At 38.1% G+C, this 22,808-nt stretch overlaps 3 protein-coding genes across 4 annotated transcripts in view; 1 reads left to right on the plus strand and 2 right to left on the minus strand.

Moving 5' to 3' along the window:
- The first annotated feature begins 4,276 nt into the window (after window positions 1-4,276).
- Window positions 4,277-6,086, plus strand: LOC111227220 (neuropeptide B-like). Its single transcript, XM_022752653.1, has 2 exons — window positions 4,277-4,597; window positions 5,715-6,086. The coding sequence occupies exons 1-2, from the start codon at window positions 4,340-4,342 to the stop codon at window positions 5,841-5,843; spliced, it is 387 nt and encodes a 128-aa protein (XP_022608374.1). The 5' UTR covers window positions 4,277-4,339; the 3' UTR covers window positions 5,844-6,086.
- Window positions 6,087-6,437: 351 nt separating this feature from the next.
- On the minus strand, window positions 6,438-16,595 carry LOC111226998 (guanine nucleotide-binding protein G(o) subunit alpha-like). The gene is made up of 10 exons (XM_022752336.1): window positions 16,557-16,595; window positions 16,055-16,190; window positions 15,873-15,964; window positions 15,635-15,727; window positions 15,301-15,461; window positions 11,686-11,814; window positions 9,008-9,137; window positions 8,786-8,857; window positions 7,441-7,528; window positions 6,438-6,772 (listed from the first exon to the last, which is right to left on the minus strand). The coding sequence occupies exons 1-10, from the start codon at window positions 16,593-16,595 to the stop codon at window positions 6,582-6,584; spliced, it is 1,131 nt and encodes a 376-aa protein (XP_022608057.1). The 3' UTR covers window positions 6,438-6,581.
- A 1,369-nt stretch (window positions 16,596-17,964) lies between these two features.
- LOC111226997 (ethanolamine-phosphate cytidylyltransferase-like) overlaps window positions 17,965-22,808 on the minus strand; it is an 8,091-nt gene continuing 3,247 nt past the window's right edge. Inside the window, exons 1-12 of one of the 2 annotated variants that reach the window (XM_022752334.1) lie at window positions 22,500-22,588; window positions 21,747-21,908; window positions 21,501-21,567; window positions 21,306-21,390; window positions 21,189-21,230; window positions 20,450-20,597; window positions 20,223-20,305; window positions 20,055-20,132; window positions 19,889-19,954; window positions 19,727-19,792; window positions 19,527-19,615; window positions 17,965-19,384 (exon numbers count right to left, since the gene is read on the minus strand). In XM_022752334.1, the coding sequence (XP_022608055.1) occupies window positions 19,270-19,384; window positions 19,527-19,615; window positions 19,727-19,792; window positions 19,889-19,954; window positions 20,055-20,132; window positions 20,223-20,305; window positions 20,450-20,597; window positions 21,189-21,230; window positions 21,306-21,390; window positions 21,501-21,567; window positions 21,747-21,908; window positions 22,500-22,581 (1,083 nt within the window). In that variant the 5' untranslated portion in view covers window positions 22,582-22,588 and the 3' untranslated portion in view covers window positions 17,965-19,269. Of the gene's footprint in view, window positions 19,385-19,526; window positions 19,616-19,726; window positions 19,793-19,888; window positions 19,955-20,054; window positions 20,133-20,222; window positions 20,306-20,449; window positions 20,598-21,188; window positions 21,231-21,305; window positions 21,391-21,500; window positions 21,568-21,746; window positions 21,909-22,499; window positions 22,589-22,808 lie in introns of those variants that run through there. The other variant, XM_022752335.1, reaches the window with a different exon arrangement.

Raw genomic sequence — 22,808 nt, forward strand, 5'->3', positions numbered from 1 at the left:
CAAATATCAATTTCTGATGAAATCTGGAAGAGCTTGTTCAACTTTACCTGCACACTGTGCTGTAAATCACATCTTCATCATTATGGGAGTCCATCTGCATTTGATATAGTCAGTCAGTACATGTGCCTCCAGTGCAGCAAAAATGATATTTAAAAATCAATAACAATAGTCAAAACATCTCACGTTTGACTCTCTTTTATTGTGGAAGTGAACAGATGCGTAGACAAGTTCTGTTGTTCCTCCCTCTCACCGACTTTCCTCTTGTGCTTGGTTGTGGTCACAGATAAACCAGTTGACATAGTCTGTATACTGAATATATTCATGAAGAAATAACACACGATTAACCGATGAACAAAAAAGTCCTCCACTTACAGTTAAGTCTACTTTTTAAAATTTTATAATGAGCTTCTGCACGATCCTTTGATCCACACCCACACAACAAAAACAACCTCTCTCTTCTCTTATCTAACGTCCATCATAGCGTTTGTCATACATCAGAGAATTAGGATGTGGGTTTTACTTGCCTTCAACCTGCTTAACTCAGCTGCAAACAACCTCTGTGCAACTGTCAGCTCGATTTTTCACATAGACTATACTTCCCAGCAATGTATGCTATGATCAAATAAGACTACAGTAAAACCTGAAAGTGTAAGCGTTAAATTCTCAACAATACCTGTGCCACCTCTGTGTCCTTCTCACAGTCTGTCTTTGGAAACCAAGTCGTCTTATTGTTGAGTCTGCAACGGAGAGACAGATTTATCGCATGATCATTGCTGTTTGACTGGTGAGGTAATTGTGATATGTGATAAGCAATCAATAACAGTTCAGTTTCAAAGTGTCTTTTGATAGCAGGACTTCTATGACATCAGGACTGAGCTACTGAGTTCCTCTAAGGGTAATTGGTGGTAATTATTACCTGCTTCACTGTGTGTGCATGTATGCATGTTTGTAATTAGGTGTCAAAGGAAGAAATCAATATATTGATTCACACAGGCATCACCCTCTCAGAGGTATCTAAAGGCTGACCAATTCATCCTTGCATATTTGTGTGATACAGAACATGTCCATGCTTTGCCAATCAGGAGGCTCCCACTCAAGCCCATTGGGCCTGTCTGTATTCCTTACTTATGTTTCCCTGACAGCAGCAGATGGCATAAACGCAGCTTACCTTTTGATGACAATAACAGTGGTCACAGTCAGAAGCATAGCAACAGTAGCAACAGTAGCAATGACAAGTACATCTCTGGTAAATGTTGCCCAATGTGCTGCAAAACAAAGGCAGTGTGTTACAGCTTTGTTCGGAACAACTGTCTTTTGACCGTAGTGTACACCTTCAAAAGTTATTGTCAACCTTTCAAATCTTAGTTTTAATGTTTTTGATATGTGATTGTAATTTAAACTCATAAGAGCTTTATGGTAATTTCATTTTGTTCCCTTCATCAAAAGTTCAAGTCAGTTTGTGACAAAGGGAAGGGTTACCACTTCAATACGATTCTACATTTTGGGTTTTAATAAAGTCAGAAGAAATGAAGAAATACAAATATATCTGCAGGGGTAAATGGTTGCTTTTGCAGTTATCATCACTGTTTGCATGCATACTGAAGTGGACCTTGTGGGACTCCACAAAGCAAAGCAAGTGACAACAAAACCTAAGGGTGAATGGTAAAATCCAAAACATCATATCAATTTTTCCAAGCAGTTCATCATGATTTAATCCCTCACTAAGGTCACCAAACAACTGGATAAATCATCCATATTAACCTACTTACGTGGAATCTGCACCACAGAGGAGTTTTGACTTCCATGTTTGTTCGAGACGCTGCATAAATATTGGCCACTTTCACCAGCAAAAAACACAGGCTGGTGTCCAACATCCACAATATCACCACCACATATTTTAAACCAGGTATAATTCTCCACTGGGGGGTTTGCATGGCTACTGCAGATCAGGGTGATGTTGCTGCCAGTGTCTTCCTCTGTCGATGGTCTTACAGACACTGATGTGTTCTTAGGGCCATCTGAAAGAAAAAACAGACTCATCACTTCAAGTCATCAGTTCATTTTGGCATTTAGGTTTTGTTAATGCAATGTGAAAATTTAGAATGATGTAAGGGATTGTACAAAAATTACTGGGGGTTAGAAGGGCGGCTTATGTTTCATTTAACAAAAAAAGAAAAAAGAAAAAAAGGGCCTCTCAATATTTCGAATAACAATAATATTTCAGCATTTAACTAACAGCTCCTTTAACCACATAAGAGAAGAAAATTTAGTATCTTAAAACATTAATTTTAAAAGTGTGCTTCACCAATGTAAACATTAAAAGGATTAAAAGGGAAAGCTAGCAACAGTGTGTCCATTTTAACATATTTCAGCCATTCTCTATCTTTGAAGCCAGAATAACTACTGTAAATCACAAACACATAAACATGTGAAGAACTGATCATATTAGTAATGTAACTATAACACATTTAGAATAAAGCCCCCCGCTTCTTTTCTGGCACTCCCTCCCAACCTACAGTCCCTCACATCATGTAGTGACTCAACGCCTCAGTGAGTCGCAAGTTTTAGGCTCTGATCTCGTTTTAAAGTATTGATCCAGTGTCCAATACTCACATTCAACATCAAGACTTATGACTCCTGAAGTCGCTCCTTCATGTGTTCTTAGGGAACAAGTGTAGTTCCCAGAGTTTGTGGAGGAAATTTTGCTTAAAAAAAGTACAGATTGTTGATTTAGGGGTTTTCCATTCTTAAACCAGGTGATAGCAGATGAGAGGTCACCACCATCACAGCTGTTTATGCAGGTCAGATTCACAGAGTCGCCTTCTTTCATTGTTCTGTTTCCATTTGTTTTCGTCACCACAGCCTTCAGATCTAGAGGAGTGAAGAGCAGCTGAAGTCTCAGACTTTGAAGGTTGCAATTTATAGTTGATTTATTTATTCAAAAAGGATTAAAAACAACTTACCAACCACCTTTAATGATGGGCCAACATTACCAGGCCATCTGCTTATTCTGCTATTAAACCTGATGCTGTATTTTCCTGCATCATTATGCTTTACTTGGTGTATTTTCAAAGAACAATCGTGATGTTTGTCACCAATATACTGAAATCTTGTGGTGACTTTTTTAAAATTACTAGAAAAAACGATATGACCCTTGAGATGACGAAACTTGACGTGACCCCACGTGACTCTCTTCACTCTCAGGTTGGCAGGATGGTAAAATGAACAGGGGATCACAACAGAAGAGCCTTTCACTGCACAAATACATTGCTGTTGATACTCCACTTTCCAGCTATTGCAGAAAAGACCTGAAAGAGATAGATTAATTCATATCCTGCAAGATTTTTATCATTTTTAATAAAACATTGAATGAGATGCGAGTGTTGTACTTACCAGCGAGAGACAGTAGCATCACTGTCCAGCTTAGGTTTCTGCATTCAAGGCGCATGCTGAAACTCTTCCAGTAATTCTAATCACTTTTCAAATGCCTGTAAGACCTGCAGGCCACAGTGAATGTTTTCACCTAAAAAATAGTTGGGGAAATGTGTCCTCTCTTCTTCTTCATCTGCTTTTTACTCTACATACTGTAAACTGTCTCCTAAAATGAAACAATAAGGCCTTGGGTTGCCTTAACACTCAAGTTCTCAGGCCGTGAAATCAGGTCACCTAAACCACAGGCTCAGCATGCCGCTTCAATTCTTTCTATTTGAATGTGAGGAATATGAAACCAGCCCCTCTGTATAGAAAACTCTTATCCTGTGCACATATGCCTGATGATGATGCTTTGTTGTGGTCAAAGCATTTTCATTTCAGTTAGCACTGTGACATTTTATGGTTTTTGTGTAACATGATGAGATGATGTATTGACCAAGTGTTACCACTGTTGAAGTTTGTGTGTCTATGTTTATTTCATTTGCGTTTTCACTGTTGATAGGTGATGATGAAACACAGAGTAGGGGAGGTGGGAGCTATGTCAGTGTTTGTTGACAAAAGAAAGAACTTACTTTTAGGTTTGGGTGAACAGGTTAAAATTCCTGCCTTATATGCCTTCATTTATTAGACCTTTTTTTTGGAATAGGATTTAATCACAAAAAAAAAATTTATCTCAAAAGTAAAAGAACACAATATTTCTGAGTTCTCCAGAAGCTATAACTTTATGGAGGATTTCTCAGTGGTGGGTGTGAATTGTCCTCTCTTGCGCAGTTTTCGTTGACGAAATTGCGAGCACGATCACGGGGTCCCTATAAGTAGACTCTAAAAACGGAGGCATGAGCAGTGAGCGGTGACAAGCAGGAGGACCAGTCGTTAAAATTTAGAGGACCAATCCTCAGCGCTCGACATGGAGATGACCATTAAACTTATCTTCCCAATCGTGGTGATCTCCGTGCTGCTCGCATGCAGTCCGACGGAAGCTTGGTACAAGCAAGTAGCCGGTCCAAGCTACTACTCAGTGGGCAGGGCGTCCGGCTTGCTGTCCGGTATTCGGAGATCACCGTACGTCAGGAGAGCCGAGCTGGACTCGTCAGACAGCGGAGAGACCGCGACCAACAACGTGTTTTCTGAATTAACCCCGCACAATTTCATCCTGAAGACGATGGTCAGTAGTCATCCGTTTTATTAGCATACTATGGGTTGGATAAGATTGTCGTTACGCATTACGCATGGCAACCAACTGTAGCTGGGCGCAAAAGTGTATCAATATGCACTTGTTCCGGTTTTGTTGTTTAACTTAATACTGGTTACTGTGACAGTAAGACTGGCTGGAAACAAGCGAAAATACATTTCAGATTTCAAACTTAAGATTTCGTTGGCACTATTGTACTCAATATTGAGGTTGTAGTTTGTAGTAGTCGTAATGTCTGGCTACATTTTTACAGAAAAAATCTTTAAAGCATGGTACGGCCAAAAACAGACATTATTATATTATTAGATAGATATTTTTTAAATCAATCAAATTATTTTTAAAAAGCCATCAATCCCTTTCTATTAGACACTTCAGTTGGAAGGGAGCTGTTCAATCAGCACCACTGAAACAATGTACTGCAAAGAATTGTAAAGAAAATCCGGATGTGTAATTGTAGTAGTGGTCTTTGGATTTTTTTTTTTTTTTTTTTTTTTAACACTATGGTGCCACAACAATATAAATCTACTTATACTTACAAGTATTTAGTCAAAATAAGAAAATAGAATGTATTGTGTATGCTCATTATGCAGCAGACTGGTCACTGTCAAATCAAATTATGGATTATATTTGTGTATTATTACCAATACATATAAGGGAAACATTTTAATTTAGCTACTTTTAAGTACTTCATATAGTTTTGGCCAGTTTAATTCTTCAGTTCTGTAATAATAATAATAAATTAACTTCATGTTTTCTGTATGTGAAATCCTAATCTACAGAGTTACCAGTAAACACAACTGTCATATTTCTCTCTGAAATGTATGAACTAGAATAAGTACTTCAAATTATAGTTATGTGCAGTACTTGAGTAAATATACTTAGACATTATGCTGCTATAAAATGTTAGGAGATAAAGACCTACAGAGAAGAGGTCCATATAACATTATTGATGACCAGTTCTCTGCAGGAATATTCGTCAACCATCACACTTTTTGTCTGATACAAGTGTACAGAATGTACGGGTTACATTACAGGTTTAGTTCTTTAAGCACCCTCTAACTGAATCATTTGTCTTTTTCTCTCTAAACAGCCTGTTTGTATTAAAGACATTACACCAAACCTGCAGAGCTGTGAACTCTTACAGGAAACCAAGGGATCATTCAAGTGCAAAGCAGATGTCTTCCTCTCTCTGGACTCCTCAGACTGTGCAGGGGACTGAGCAGTAAAGCCGACAGCTGAGCTGGATGATGAAGCCTGCTTCTTGAAGGCATTACATTTAAAAACTGTACATTGTCCTAACTTTAAGTTTAAGGCTAGTGTCGAACTAGATGGAAGATATGCTACTTTTCATGTACCATTTCACCAATTTATTGATTTTATGGTTAAACTGTCGGAAATCTAAGCTGTAAAAGTAATGTATTAATGTATATATATTTGATCTGAGTTTTCATTAATAAATGGATCATGTTGCAGCCCATGCTGAAATTACTGGATACAGAATGTATTACAGTGTATGTTTTTCTTCATATCAACACTGGAGATAAATCACTTGCTGCACTATTTCTAGAAGGTATGTATTTGCCATAAAGACAATTTAATTTTCCACAGAGATTAATAGTTTGGTTATTGGTTATTTAGAGGGTGTAAATTTGTCCAAAAAGACTGGAAAAAGGAACACACTGACTAAAAATTGGTGTACTTTTCCTAAATTGCATTTAACATGCAACAGCTCATGATTCAATTAAACTGCATTAAAATGTCCAAGCACGCTCATCAATAAATATTTTATTTTAAAATGTTTTAAAATAAAAGACTGTGCAGCTTAAAGAAAATAATCTTAACCTTATTAGCCACTTAAATAACTTAAAAAGGTAAAACATTTACTCACAGATCAGCTGTGATGAAATTTAAAGTCCAGTGCTGCGAAATGACTAAAAACACAGTGTTCAGAAAACCTTTACAGCAGCTGAACAGCAGCTAGGTTCTCCTTGATAATCTGATCTATGACCATGTGGAAGACCACCTGTATGTTGGTGGTGTCTGTAGCCGTGGTGAAATGGTGGTATATGGTCTTGTCAGGACTACTGTTACATGATGAAAACATGGTAGTGATGTGGTGGGCTGCAGCATTCACATCACCATCTGCTCCTGGATTGGGATGAAGAAAGAAAATGACACATCTAGAGAAATCTAATTGAGTTCAGTAAAGAGTCGTTTTTAAGAGTCCAATGAGTCCAAGTCATGAAATATAGATAAAATAAGGCATCAGGTTTGCGTGACAATCTGTCTGTACATTAATTTACCTTCTCAATCTGCAAATACACAAATAAAAACATGATGCACAGACATCAAATGTTTGCTTCTCAGTTACTGTGATGAGTGTGAAATATGTATGAACATGCTCTGTCCAGAATGAGTGATACAGTGATGACTGTACTGACTCTGGCCAGAAGGAATTCTGATTACCCAGCGGACAGGGAGGATACAATGAGCCATCCAACAAAACAATAAAAGAGAAACACAAACAATTCCATGAGGAATTCAAGATCCTAAACAAATACGTCCAAGCCGAGTGTAATCTCTTGAGAAGTAGTTGAGCCAGAGCTAGGACACCGTGCCTTAGCACATCATTACACATACTGTGAAAGTTTCCCTTTCCTAAAAAACAAAATACAGAAGTATGCCATACTCCGATTCGCATAGAAACTTCATGAGTGAGCCTAAAAACAGGGTTAGAAAAAGTAAGAAAAAAACTGTACCTAAACAAACATTTACACCAGACAATTTAATGGACAAAACATTTCTTTGCAGTGTACCTGTATAACTAGGAAGGTAAAATCTCAGGTGTCGTCCAGAATGAAGGATCTTCTCTCGAAAAAGGTCAGTTTTGTTCATGAACAGAATCTGTAGGAAAGAGATGGCACCAGAAAGGTGGTTGAAGTCTTTCAGTGTTGATTTTTCAGTTTGACTCATTAGTTTAAAAAAAAAAAAAAAAAAAAAAAAAAAAAAAGTGTGAAAACACACAAAACTTTGTAAATGATTCCATCTCACTGAGGCCCACCATCATTTCACACCAGCTGTCAGATTTTACAAAGCAGTTACTCACATCTCAAAAACATTATTCATTTTAGTTTGAAAGAAAGAAATAATCCTACAACTAAAATGGTACCTTTATACTGCTGTACAAAAAGTTAAATATTAAAAGTCAACCAGCCTGGTCCAACAGAGCTACCTCAAGAGCATCCTAACATCCTTTGTAAAAGATATGTACACCTCTCTGTTGACACAGGACAAAATACAGTGAGCATTCATCTCTGCAGCAGGCCATCAACAAGAAATGCACAACTCCAGAGCCAAAGCACACACATACACAGTATGTGTATGAGATTATTCATGGTTCAGTCCATAAAAACAGAAACTACTGGCACTAAAGCACTGAAAGGTGGGGTCAGCATTATTGTATTAAAAAAAAAAAGATTTTAAAGCCCCATAATGACTTCATACCTTTTTCTAAGGATTTACAGAAAATGAATCATGTAACCATACAAAAACAAAAGTAATATCACTTAGTACTGTTCAGGTAACATAAAAAGGAGGAAAAATCTGTTGATCTTCCCATTTTTATTATTGACTTATTGTGGCTTCTTTTATTACGCTTTTGCATATTGCCATAGCATACCAACTCTATAGAATCTCTCCGTACTTAAATATAAAAGCAACTGGCTAGCCAGCATTTAAAACAAACATTTTAAAAATGGCCATAAGATAACCCTTGCCCCTAAACGCCTCAAGTTAATCAAGTGCAGATATACGGTAAATGCTACTGGCCAACAAGTGAGTCATTCATGCCCATTATCAGCAGTCCCACATATTCTCAGCATGAAAGAAATCAAACAAACAATCTAATTACACCGAGTGTTAAACTGCCAACTTATTAAACAGAAATCACCTGCCCTACACTTTAATTAGACCATGAATGATTACCAAAAAGCCACTCAGAGCTGTATTCACCTCCCACACCTTTAGATGAGCTTGAAACAGACATGGCAGGCAGACTATGCATATCATACAAGCAGATGCCATAAAAATGAAACACTAAGTTATACCTTATTGTATTCTCATCTTTAAGAAAGCCAGTTAAATAAGTGCACATAAACTTACCAGTGAGGTACTGTTAAAGACCGTGTTGGTGCAGACTGATGTAAAAAGTTCAAGACTTTCCTGCAGACGATTCTATGAGGAAAACATGAAAATAGATTAATATAGATTCACTTTTCTCCAAGTTCAGCAAAACTAGGTGTCAATTCTGCCAAGTAAGGACAGAAATATAGCATTACACTTGTTTACTGTATGTGATTACTAGTCGATTAGTCTTTTTCATACCACTAAGGGGTCCTCCATCAGTGTCATATCATAGCTGCTGAGGGCCACGACAAACAACACGACCTGCATACAGTCAAAGCAATTGAGCCACTTCCTCCTCTCACTCCGCTGGCCCCCGACATCATATAACCTGTCAATATGCAAAACATGGGCATGATTTTCTCCATGTTCCATCCTGTAAATCACTAATCAATCTATAAAGATGTACTTCCACTGGAGAGCTCAACAGCACAAAACTGTCCCTTTTATAATTTTATATCAAGTCGCAGAAACTGAGTAACATGACTTAACATATTGTTTAAGTAAAATGTTATATATGAATTACCAATATAAAATCATTCAAAATATATTTCATAAATAACTTTACTGATACCACCAGCCTGGGGGAAAAGTTTAACTACCATTTAAACCAACTTCTGGAAAAAAAAAAAAAAAAAAAAAAAAAAAAAAAAAAAAAAAACCTCAACTGTCTTACTCTTTCAAATATTGGGGTAATCTATTTCAAAATACAATCTGGCACTAAGTGAAGCTGGGGGTCTTGGTGACACAGGTAATGAGTTCCCATTTGGGCCAGACAGTCTCCAGGTGCATGATTGCACCAGTCATGTCAGAGGCAATAAAGCATTTATCCCCCAGGTCAAGAGTCAGTTTTAACAAGCTGGGGGACAATAAGTGATAACCATGGTATTTGACAGCTATAGTTTCTGTGCTGCAGAGAAAAAACTAATTTGCTCATGACCGCAAGAAGGTTTTGGAGTTTTAGTCAAGGAGCAGGATCACAGCTATAAAATGATACAACTTGTAAGACCTGAGGAAATAACATGCTTGAATTTAGGCATTTGGTGGAATTTGCCCAAGAGGTGAGACTGACTCGCTCCGAAGCAGTTCCAGATATGTTTATCAGAATTGTGTTATGCAAGTTTTCAACAAAACATCTGAAGCCCACAATTTATTAATATGGAGATAGAGGGCAAGGCTATATAATCTGAACAATAAACAGACAAGAAATAAACTACTGCAGGGAGCATCACAACTTTCACAGGGAGATTGCGTGATACCACTACATATAATCTAATGACTTTTTCATGGTCATAACTGAAAGAATGATGTTGGGACAGTATGACCTACAATTATTTATTGAGTACATGATTTTATTGACAAATCATTTTGTCAGTACTTCCCAGATGGATTCATTAATGTGACCTGGACCCAAATAAGTGGTAGAAATTGATGGATGGACTAACCAATAAAAAAAAAAAGTTTGTCTTGTCATTTGAGTCAATGATCTTTGTAGATAGTAACAGTTTCTGGTTTGATGGCACTGACCGAAACTCTACAAAAAATAATTTAATAGTCTGTGCACACAATCGACTGTCGCACCACTCCCTCTGTTGGTTTATTGGTGTATGTGTCCCGCAGCCACATAAAAAAAAATAAAATAAAATTTTTAACTTATGTTACTGTTAAAAATATTCAAGAACTTTGCAAATGAAATTTAAGACTTTAATACATTCTAAGGCCTTTTGTTGAGGGAGCCGAATTTAATGCTTTTTATAACCTGCACATATCCTGAAAAGATGCTGTAAAATTTAACATTTCACAAAGTAAAGCATTCTGTTGTAATTCTAACCATGAGAATGCTACAGTATGCAATATTCATGAAGTCGGTATGTTATCTTTGGTATCTAGGGACTGGGCGCAGGTAGCATTATGAATGGTTGCGTACTTTGAAAACATAAGTTGAAAGGGGGAAGGGAGGAGGGGTTTCAATGTTTCATTGCTATGCTTCCTCCACATTTTATTCCTGGAATAACCAGGCGGAGTGAAGCCATCAATATTTCATGTCTGAGTCATGCCCAGGCAGCTGCCTCCCTCAGCTTAAAGGGGTTCAGCTTTCATCAGGGACCATTGAAGAGTTGGTGGTGAGGCCTAGTCTCCAGAGCCTCACTGCTTCCTCAGACAGCCACATGTGTAAGTGTGTATGACAACTCCATGAATGGTAACTATGATGGAAAATAAATTAAAATCCAAAAGTCCTTACTGGACCATAGGTTTTGTTTGTCTGCTAACAACCAACAACTTAGTCGTTACATTATGAAGCATCTTCTGTATCTACGGGTACATAATAAATTTAGCATTCATTTGTACACAATATATAGCCTGGTCCATTTCTTGCATGATTTTGTTTTAGTTATTGTCTGTATTTGTACATACTGCTGTGTGTGTGTGTTTGTGTGGGGAAGTCTATATCCTTCTGGTTGCATTCCATGTTGCTTTCAGATTTTAATATCCAGGTTATAATCAAGATTTGTTCATTGAATTGGTGAGGTGTTTCAAGGGATTATAATGCGAGACCAACACTTCATCATGTCATAATACATCAAAAGCTTGACTGAAGGACACAAACAGTTCAATTGCCCCTTGAAAGTACAGGAAGGTGAAATATTGTTTTAATATTAGTGCATATTTAGGAATGAAATCATCCCTCTAACAGTAAATGGAAATCATGATTTTTTTTTCAAGCAACTTTCAGTGCGCTCCATGTGAATCATTAAAGCCTTTACCCTTATGAACGTATATAAAGCATTAGGTTGGCATTGCCAGTGCAGGTTTATATTATGTACACAGCAGTGTATAATGTTGCAAGCCACAGTTGGATTTAGTTTAATAAATCTTACCGAAAGATTGTTTCATTAACTTGAAACTGCGTCTCAATGATTCCACAGGTCCTCACTCTGACTCTCAGAACATCTGTCTCAGTGGGGACGTAGTTGGGAGCGAGGATTCGACTCATGTTCTCAAAGAAACTGGAGAGGTGGGCAGAGACAAGAAAACTCACTAACTGATGAGACTAACATTTCAAGAGGTAAATATGGAATTTAGAGGTAAATTAGACATACATCCCATCCCAATTCTGCTTTTGTCTCAGATTTTATTTCAGTCTTCATAGTTCTTACCCATGTTAGGCAAAGACAACCAATTTTTAGGCCTATTAAAAAGGGAAGTTATGACATGTTTTAGAGTATATGATACGGTTCACTGAAATTAAAGAAAAGCTCTGTTCAGTTACACAACCATGTTTCTGTATCATTCAGGGAATTATTCAGCTACAAAGTATTTGCCATTTTATTAGGCTAAACCAAAGCTAAACCAAATGCATTCTACATCTTCAGCCTTGCAACACATCCTACCACTATGAAGGGTAAGATGTTACATTTCTGTTGAAACAGATTTAGAGAGATGCTCATTCAACTTTCAACATTCTAGAGGCTGTGGTCTATGGTGCTGAATTGTTTTGCGTTAAACTGAGTGGCGTTTGTAATTATTTAGCCTATAGATATTAATGTTACAATCATTACATTGAACTATTTTGCACTATGAACTGCATAGAATAATGTGTCAGGTTTTTGAAGTCCTATTTACAATTAAGAGGGACATTGAACAGACTCCGCAAACAATTGGGGCTAATAGAATATCGAGCACAGAGAAGCTACAGTCAAAAGCACCAACACCTGCTGCAACACTACAGCTACACCAGATGCAAACATAGCAAGGCACAAAGCAGCGTGAAGAGAATATTTTTTTAACCTGGCTACACATCTGTATGAGTCATACTGTAGAAGCACACTAAGTTTTCAACAGTGATTTCATATTGTTAAAATATGAATGTGAAAATATCGGCCAAGTCAGCTATTCCACAGTACGACATGTCCTGGGGCTGGTTTCATGAAGAGACTTCGATATAATAGTTAGACTTCAGAGAGACGTCAACATTCATATTCTGCACAAAGCCTATGCTACTTATTGACCATTTTATGTTGGACTAATTTGCAATAAATAATGGGTAAACTAAATATCTTTTTTCAAACTAAAAAACATGGCAGACTAAGCAGCCACATCAAACCACCCATCTGCCTTCAATCCAGCAGAAAACATTTGTCTTTTGAAAGAATTCAGTGATTAAAAAGATAAAGTATTTTGCTGGGAAATTCTATAAAAAGTTAAAAAAAATACAAAATACTTCCAGTGGCATAAAATCTCAGAGAAGTGCAGAACTGTAGCAGAGCTGAGATAGTGAAGCAGAGCTCTGTAATTCTGCTAACTCTTCAGTGAGGCACAGTAGTTTACTTGAACAAACAGAACTGACGGAAATATACAGCAGTGTGGACATTTTCCAACAGATCTAGAAACTCTTTCCTTTCTCATCACGCACTCCACAAAAATGTTGACAAACCACAAATTATGGATTACATGGATCTTTGTTCTAAGTTAGCCTGGAAGTGGGGTGGCAAACTTTTCAGGCTCAGAATAAGTCAGACAGTTTCACAAAAATAAAGACTAAGGCTGGTCTTACACATACCAATCTGAAGTCCCTTCGTGAAATTGGCCCCAAGTGTGTAATTTCTCGTTTTAATGACCTGTATTCATTCAGTTCTGGCTCTGAACACAAAATTTATATGGGCTGCCTTGCATTGTCTCTGTTATGAATATTTTATCTCAAACATACTTCAACATTCATTTCAAAAAACACAAAAATACATCTCTGGACAAAGCATTTCTACGCAATTCTACCAGCTGATTTCCATTTTCAGAATCTTCCATCTCTCAGCAGTGGGTTCAAGTTAATGAAGCGAGGGCTGATTAGAATGGATTTCTAAAACACACAGCTTACATCAATAGCCAACTTCCTGTAATTGCAAATTTCTTTTTAGCAATAATAACAGCTCAGTTCATGCCAAAGCTAATGTCCAAGAAGTCATTTCACACATCAAGGTGCCTTCAGGTCCTGGGGAAGTCAAGTGTGTCACGACACAGTCTAATCCAATATTCCTGGAGGGAAAAATCAATGTGGGGTCCAGTAGAGTGAGAACACTGAAAGAGAGCTAGTTGAGTTTCATGTCATCCTCCAGCTCCCAACCTTATTGAGTTTCGATAATGAAGCTGTCACATCTTCATCTTTCTCTGTCTGGCCAGCTGGAGTACGTTTTAACTTGGCAGACCTCCTCCCTGTTGTCTCTGAGATAAGGACTTCTACTCATTACATTTAGTTTTTTAAGGAACTACTGAAAAATCTCACATTCACCTTCATTTTAAAGTCTTTATGCAATGGCTGCAAAAGTGGTCACAATACACCATTTTGTGTTGTTATTAAGTGATACACCAGCGGTTAAGGCAGTGGTTAAATGACAAACACTGAAGGCAACTTAATGAGCTAAGCAAGTGGGTTATGAAATTAGCAGTAGCTGAAGATGATTAGCACTTTTAAATAGGTCTGATAGTCACTTTCAAGGGGAGGTACGGCAACTCACAGATGTACAGTACAGTATAAACGGGGGGCACATATTTATTTGACTCAAGTAAAAAATGCTTTAAAATTGTTTTATTTAAAAATGATTATGGTTTTAACTTGGATAATTTAGAAGCAGATTTGCATTTACAATCATGACTTCTGTTTTTTTGCCCACAAGAATATCAAACAATCACCAGAAATACACGATATTATATCACTAGTAGCTGTGTCAACAAGTATAACACTTGTTAGGGGTTGATTTAAAAAATAATAATAATCACACATCATAGCTGGCATGAAACTAGGAGCCCAAGCAATAATGCCATTTAACAAAATGTATTCCACTCTTCAGTCAAGAATCCTCTCCTTCAGCTGGTGATGCAACACACTCAAAAATGATCTATGCAGAGTACTGAGTTAGGATTTCATGACATTGTGCAGGCTGCTTTTTTGTGAACAACTAAAAAGGGCATAACTGCATGGCCAAAGGGCAGCAATTGGAAAAACCTGTTCTACCCACATAAATATAAAAATGTCCCACATGCAGACAAGGGGGTAAAACACTGGCTGTATTTTAATAACTTCTGTTCCATAATTTAATGACATAATTTGCAAAGAAATGTACTGTACAGATTCAACAAAACCTACCTTAAGTCCACCCCCCAACCTGCAGCTTCACAGATATGATGTTGTTTGACTTGTTAGACAAGATAACTGACTCTTTAATCATGTCTGTTTCATGTGCTCCACCTCAATTCCCCGTCTTCCTGTATGACTGTAAACAGTGCTTTTTAAATTTGGTCCCAATTAAGCCTCCCATTCCACAAATGTCACAGGAATCATTTCCTGAAGATGAGTTATTCTCAGCACTTGTTACTGTTGCTCTGTATTGACGAAATGTGACGACATGCTTCTTACTGGGCAATTTCCTTTGACATTTCCACCGTCAGTCATAATCGGGAGGTGTTGTGCAGTGTAGATCACTTAAGGTCATTCTACTCACTAGAGTGCAGAGTCGTTCAGCTCAAACTCGTAACCTTTGGCTGCGGCTGCTCGCACCCCTTGGTCGGCCCAAAGCGCATAGAAAGCGTGAGCCACGAAAGGAAGCAGCTCCTGATCGTCCCCCAAACACTGACTGCAGGACAAGATAGAGCGGGCGTGCATCTGAATGGGACAAAGATTCTGTCAAACAGGACAACCTGCATATTTCTACAGTTTCACACTGACATCTACTGGGACAAATAGGGTTTGCAAGGAAAAGTGGACCACCAAGATGGAACTTTTTTACAATGAAATGTATGATGATTTGATAAAACCTTATTGTATCATCTCCTCACCTTGTTCCTCTTGTTAGCAAGGTTTATCCTCAGCATCCCCATTCCCCGAAGAACAAACTTCATAGAGGTCAGGAGGTTGTCTAATACAGCATGCTGCGAGGGGAATGACAGTCAACATTTTTTCACACAGAAGATGTGTTATCAGTGATGCTGAATGTTGTTTTTGATTCAGATAACTTCAATATTTTAGGGTGAATATAAATAAACATGATCCATTTGTTTCACAACTATCTAGTACCTTAAAACTGATCAACTCTTGCTTGGAGAAGCCGTGACTGTGCATTATCTTTATCTGTTTGATCAGAGTACTCTTTCCACTCTCTGCAGCTCCTGTTGCACAAATCAGAGGAAGCCTTTCACTTAAAAAAAAGTGTCAGTACCATAGGCCAACATGATGATCCATAAATGCCTTTAACTTACCAAGCATAAGGATTTTCACCACATTCATCTCTGTCCTTGCATGTTCACAAAGGTCTTGTTCTATTTTAGAGCTCTGGAGTTTAGCCTTTTTGCCCTCCTCTGTAACATCCTGGTGAAGGCACATTCCCATGCAGATCTAAGGAAGAATTTAGTTTTCACATGCAACTAGGAAACTTTGGGTTCTCACTAACTACAATATTAAGCTAATATTTGCTAATTTTTCCCTTTAGTATATGGCAAATAATATAACTTTATATATGGTATAGGATGTGTTTGAGGAAGACGTTCAAAATAAAAAAGTTTTGGCACTGAAAACTTACTTAAAAACATCATGCCCTTCATTATATCCTTATGCCCTTTTCTCTTTAATTCTGCCATACAGAATTAGCTTGGTAGCCAATATAGCCTGCATGTTTTCTCCCATAAGAATATCCAGTATGTAAACAACTGGTTTCTGAGGAGTTGTGAATGAATTTAACAATGTAATGAATGAAGCTACTACCTGCAGAGGGGTTGGCAAGATATTTAGACAACAAAACATCATCGCTTTTGTTCTGCACACCGGCGTGTCGTTTGATTTACAGCCAAAACTGCTAACAAATCCGCAGAGGTGTTTTTCTCAGTGTTAGCAAGAAAACCGAGGAGAGAAGCTAATCAGGTTTAAATTAGAGACACGTGTGCACCAAGCAGAGATGCTTTCACGTCAGCCTGGAAAAAATAGACTCAAAAACACTTTTCCTTCAAAATTAACGTCCAATAATACTTCACAAGTGTGTTGACATCGAAAGATATATGAGAAAACCTAACATATGCAGTTGTATCATTAAGATGAATAATTACAAAAACTAGCTTTTCCCATGAAGTAAATTTGGAATGGGAGTACCACCAGTCAGCTGCTTTCCGTGGTTGAATGAAACTAACTGCATTTAGTCAAAGTACTGTACAATTTTGAAATACTTTCCATTTTATACTAACTACTCCACTAAATTTCAGAGAGAAATGTACTTTGTACTCCACTACATAGTTACTTTTCAAATCAATTTTGTAGCCCACATCAGCCCCAACATTGTAAAAAGTTGTAGTTAGCGCTACACTGATAGCAATGAATTGTTGCTTACATGTATATGGTAATGAATCAGTGTTAATATTCCAAAAATATAAAAGAAATGTAATTCTGACTGGAGTCATTTTGTATAATTGGCACTTTTACTTTTGATACTTGCAGGTAATACTGCAAGTGTTTGCTTTTACTTAATACAGGGCTTTTACTTGTTGAGTAATGTTCTATTGTGGTATTTACTGTATCACTTTTGTGTAAAGAAATTTCAAAAGTTGTCCCACCACTGCCTGTTTGACACACTGTATGTGCTGCCAAAAATTCATAATGACTAAATGACTTTTCAAATGCCTCTTAAAGCACAGCATGAGCTCTAATTGGTGAATTTGACCATGAATTATCCATTATTTGTTTATTCACTGCACTGGCAAACATTAGCCTAAGGTCACTTACATATTTATTGTAAGAGTCAAGTAAATTCATACTTCCAGTTTAAACATTAGGTCATAATATATAGCCTATTAACCTTTCCTCTATGATAAAAGCTTACAGAACTTTGCTGGGTACCAGTCTGCTACTAAAATAATCTGGCTTGACATTTAACGAACTCTGTGTGAGTCAGATGTTGCAAAATTATGATAATCTTTGCTGATCAAAGGATCATTTCTGAGTCCAAAACATAAATTTACCTTTCATAATGTGATCGCTGAGGAAACTGAGGAAATAAATTAGACAGACCAATCCTACCACACCCACACATTTTCTGTTTTAGTGAAAACAAGACGACAAGCAGCTTTTCAGATTAAATTCTTATTATTGTCAGCAATAATATACTGTAGTCCCATCAGTTTCTACAGTATTTGTCAACCAGGAGTTGTCAATAACATATAGATTAGCCTACACTGAATATATTCCAACTTGACATACAGATATATTATTATGCTTTTTAAACAATATGAATCTATACAGTAGTTAATGGAGAGGAGGTGAGTAAAATATACATCTACAAAAAATATATTATTTAATCCCATTTGATAGAGAGACAGAGGTTAAATTGTTCAGGGCTCAAAAATGACAGTAAGAGGTCTATTTTATGGTCAAGTTTACAACACTGAGCATCTGTCATTGTTCCCTCATTATACTATGAAAACTAAAGGTTAAAAGCAGTCTGTTAAAACTCTGTAGTGTTCTCTATATTAGGATAAATCAAAGGAGTGTTGGTTTAAAAAAAAAAAAAAAATGCACTCAAAAGGCCAGGCATGCAGGTCTCAACAGTGTGCATTTTTGAGTTAAAAACCTGCTCTAATAATACAAACAGAACAGTTCTGATGATTTCTGAGAAGTCAGTGCAGTCTGGAGCAGGATCTGGTATAGGCTGTACATGAGGTCCCAAAAGAGTCCATCTTCTCACTTCCAAGCAACCCAAGTTTAAACCAGAGAAAGAGGGAAAATTTTTCCCCTAATCCTCCAGAGAGCCTGTAATCACTTTATAATACATACATACAGTACATACAGTATATACAAAGATAGATCAGTTGTGGGGCTAAGCCCATCGATGGGCAGAAAGCAGCAACAGCCCCATGGAAATAACAAATCAAATCTCTTTCTTGCTATAGTTCAATGTCTGACCAGCATCTCAGGTCCCCACCCACACTTGCTCCTTCTATGCCCAAATCCCATGATTTAATATTTAAAAATTTAATATTTTTTAAATCAAAAAAATAAAAGTACTCGAGGAATTAAAAATATCCAGACATAAAACAGACAGTTGAAGAAGACGTGATATCTTCCTTGTTCTAACTTTTCAATTGTTTTGTCCAAAACTCAATAGTTACATATCTGTATGTCTGATTTTTTTGACTGACATGAACATGTAGTTGCATATGCAGAATATATTAATACACAGAGGACCCCCCCGCACACACACACGCACGCACGCACGCACGCACACACACACACACACAAATTGTATACCTGATGATCCCACAGCAGACTGGCTACAAACGGGCTGCTGTGAAGACTGCTGTTATTAGCCCAGATTGTGTGTGGAGGGTGTCATAACATTTATAAAAGGGTTGAATTAACTGTACATGAAATAAGATTAAGTGAGCTTGTCGGTGTTATGACACTTAGTTGATGGTGCCTTTGTGCGGCCTTCCTACAGCACAGCCTGGGCTCTTTCTTTAGTCTTTTCCTCCTCTTGTCGCTTCATGGCCTGGATCACAGCGATTTCTTTAGCCTCCTTCTTCTGGTTTCTTGCTTCAAACTGTAACCTTTATCACACAAAGAATATCAGAAAAAGCATATAGTAAGCCCTAGGTCCGATGTAATACATATTCATTCTTAGCAGCGAGTCAACTATATCCCATTTATTTCAACTTAATAAAATATCGCTTTGCACATTGGATATAATACCTGTTTTTGATTATCCTCTGCACAATGGCGTCTGTGGTGAGGCTGTTCCCACTGTCAACAGTGCGCAGGATTCCTTTCCTCCTGGGCTCCTGGGTATGAAGAAAAGAATTATCTAAAAATGTGAAGCATTGTACATTGTTTCACATACTGTAGGTGTTTCTAAAGATTTCCGTATAATGTGTCAGTGTTTATAGTCTTACAGCATAAGGGTCAGATCCATCCTTTCCAGGGTATATTTCTGTTTTTCCATGGCAAACAAGATCCACCTGTGGATACAGAGCCATGTTAAAGTTTTATGCATTTTTGACTGTTGAGAACTTTATAACCAAGTGGTGAAAGTGAAATGGCTTGCCTATACTTACCTTAAAATGGTCCAGTAAATCTTTCGTGACTGCAAAGGGTGCACCAATCACCACTTCTGACACATACTGTGAAAAAAAGCATGCAAAAATGAATTTTATATGTGAAATATAGACAGTATATGTAGTACACTATGTTGATGGAGAAGGAGCAATAAGAAGAACGAACTCGACAAGCCAGGACGCTAAGCGTTCTCTCGTGGACATTCATGATGGGGTAGTTTTTCCCTTTGTAACGATTCACCTCCTGAAAAATATGAACAAAGTAGAAGTGTATGACAACACTGGACTCAGGCAGGCAGTAAAAGTCTCATGTGGAGGAAAAGAGGACACTCACCTGATCAAAGTGCAACCCCACTATAATGTATGGCTTTTCGGCAAGCTTATGCACTGCTTCCAGGAAGTCTACATGGCCAATGTCTGACAGGAGACCAGTCAAGGGTGAGCGCAACAGTTCACAGAATTATTCATGGACTTTATTCATGAAATTGCACATGTATTTGGATTATAAAGTATGTTTACAAAAATCCAACTTATTTTCTTGTGTGGTCATTAAAAAGATACGGAAGAGGTCAAAGGCTCCTGCCACATAGATGATGGTGTCTCCAGGTTGAGGCTCCTGGCCTGAAGCAAACTGGATGATCTTCTGTGAAGTCTGCAGGAACTGAGACACCCCCGTCCAGGGACTATGGCCCTTCTGACCATGCGACCCCCATAATCCAGAAACAGACATAATGAGTACAAATTGATAGTGCAGAAATAAGACCCATGCACTTTGGTATAGATACAGTATCACTGCAGAATTTTGAGCAGTTCAGGCTAGAATAAACACATGCGCTGCATCATCGCCACCTAGTGGTGTATGTGGTAATATCACCTTTGGTTAATCAAAGTTGTCCCACACATCCCCAGTGCATTTATTCAGCCCTTGCCAAATTCACAGCATTACGCTTCCAATCTTAAATGCTCAGCTGTGAACAGACCCTCTACTGCTTTCACGCTTTTTAAAACCCCAGCATGTTGACTCTGAGTTAGTTTCCACAAGCAGGAACAGAAGTGGTATTCACTGTTTACTGGCGAAGCCTGTTACTTGATTATAAAGTGGGTCCACAGTAAAGGCCTTTGTTTAGTAATGGTTAACATCTGGCCCACATAGCAAATTTGATGACTTGAATGACAAAACAGTTGAGGGAGAAGAAGCTAGAGAGCCAAGAATGTGGTTTTAAACATATACCTGCTAAGAGTCTGGTAGGAAGCTGAGGATTTGGTTTTGACTAAATGATCAAATATATTTGGTACCTACCTTTCCAAAGTTGTCTGTGTGCTGTTGATAGTCTGAACTATCCTAAAGAGAACAAAGGATTGAATTAGGCTTGTACTGTGAACTGAAATCATTGCGAGAGAATAATGCTGTACTCACAATGTTGCTGTGGTGTGCTTTGGTCATCAGCAGCATCCTGCCAACCAGATCTGTGGTTGACACTCCCTGGGTTCTCTTACACTCCCTGTAAGGATATGATTCATAGTGAAACATCTTATGAAAGACCCGCACACAATGACAGTTCCATCCAGACTGTTACTATCATCTTCTGTACATTTCAAAAGGAAAGCTCACCTGTACCGTCCTGACTTCTTCACCTCCTCGTATGTATCCTTACCGTCCACTGTTAGTGTTATATCATCTGAAACGACAGCATCCGCAAAACACTGCTTGCATAAACCAAGTAATCAATGTTATATCCATCAATAACAGACTGAAAATCAGTGATCTGGCTTCAAACTCTGAGCTGATCGGCATTGTTTATGACTATCAATCCATTTGTGTGTCTAAACAGAGACATCATGTGGTGATATTCTTTACCTCCGTGCACACAGAAGTCACAGTTGTACTTGTCAAGGGTCCCGAGGGTGGTGACGTAAGGCGCTCCTTCCACGACCTCATCCACCCATTTTATGGCCCGCACCATCTTGTATCTTTCTGCCTGAGTGAAGACTGGTGGACCCTTATGCTTTGCAATCTCACCTTAAAAACAAAACAAACAAAAAAACACTCAAACGATCCTGTTGTCACACATAGATAATAATGTAGACTGAGAACGGAGAGACAGAAATCTCCATCTGAATCACATACTGCAGTAGATGACGTTTTAGAAAGATGCAGCATTGCCATTCGTCACTGAGATACTTTATCATCGCTTCAGCAGAGGGCAAGGTTGCTGTTATCCATGCCGGCCCTGACTGTGAAGTCATTCTGGGTTATCACAATGTCAGAACGCCCCGGTGTGCTACATGAGGGTGAGGCACAATCGCTGAGTTGCTGCACCACTATCACAACAACCTCTTCTAAGTGTACAGGACTCAGCTGGTGCCTGGCTGGTAATGGTGGGACTGGAGAAAATATACAAAGGCTATAGGTGCCATACTTCCCCAGATTTAGCAAGTATAGGCAGGATAATTTGTGGTAAAGGCACACATTAGTAAGATCAGGACTGGGTGTGAAAAAAGTCAGAAAATTCCTGGTAAAGCAGCCAAGAGAGAGTTTCCATTGGAGATATACAGTGGGTGTACTAGGGACAATGATTATGCTATAAGGGTCATTGGCTCTGAGCCTTACTGTCTGTATGTACTCCAACGATGAGGTAATCTCCCATGGCCTTGGCCTGTCGCAGCTGATTGGAGTGTCCATAATGCACCATGTCATAGCTGGTATGGAAAAAAACGTAAGAAAGACAAGTTACATCAAAATGAAAACAAGGTGCACAACTCTTCTCCAGTACACCATGCTATAGTCCAGATGATAGCAAGATACAGCGGAACATTGGGTGGCATGGTGTAATTTAAAGTTAGAAATGGCAGCCACTCTTCAATACTCCTCAGAGTGTGTTCTTGAATGCACTTAAGTAATCTGTGACATAAAAAAAAA

The sequence above is a fragment of the Seriola dumerili genome, unplaced genomic scaffold (genome assembly GCF_002260705.1).
Source record: "Seriola dumerili isolate Sdu_G_001 unplaced genomic scaffold, Sdu_1.0 BDQW01000169.1, whole genome shotgun sequence".
NCBI classification, from domain to species: Eukaryota; Metazoa; Chordata; class Actinopteri; order Carangiformes; family Carangidae; genus Seriola; species Seriola dumerili.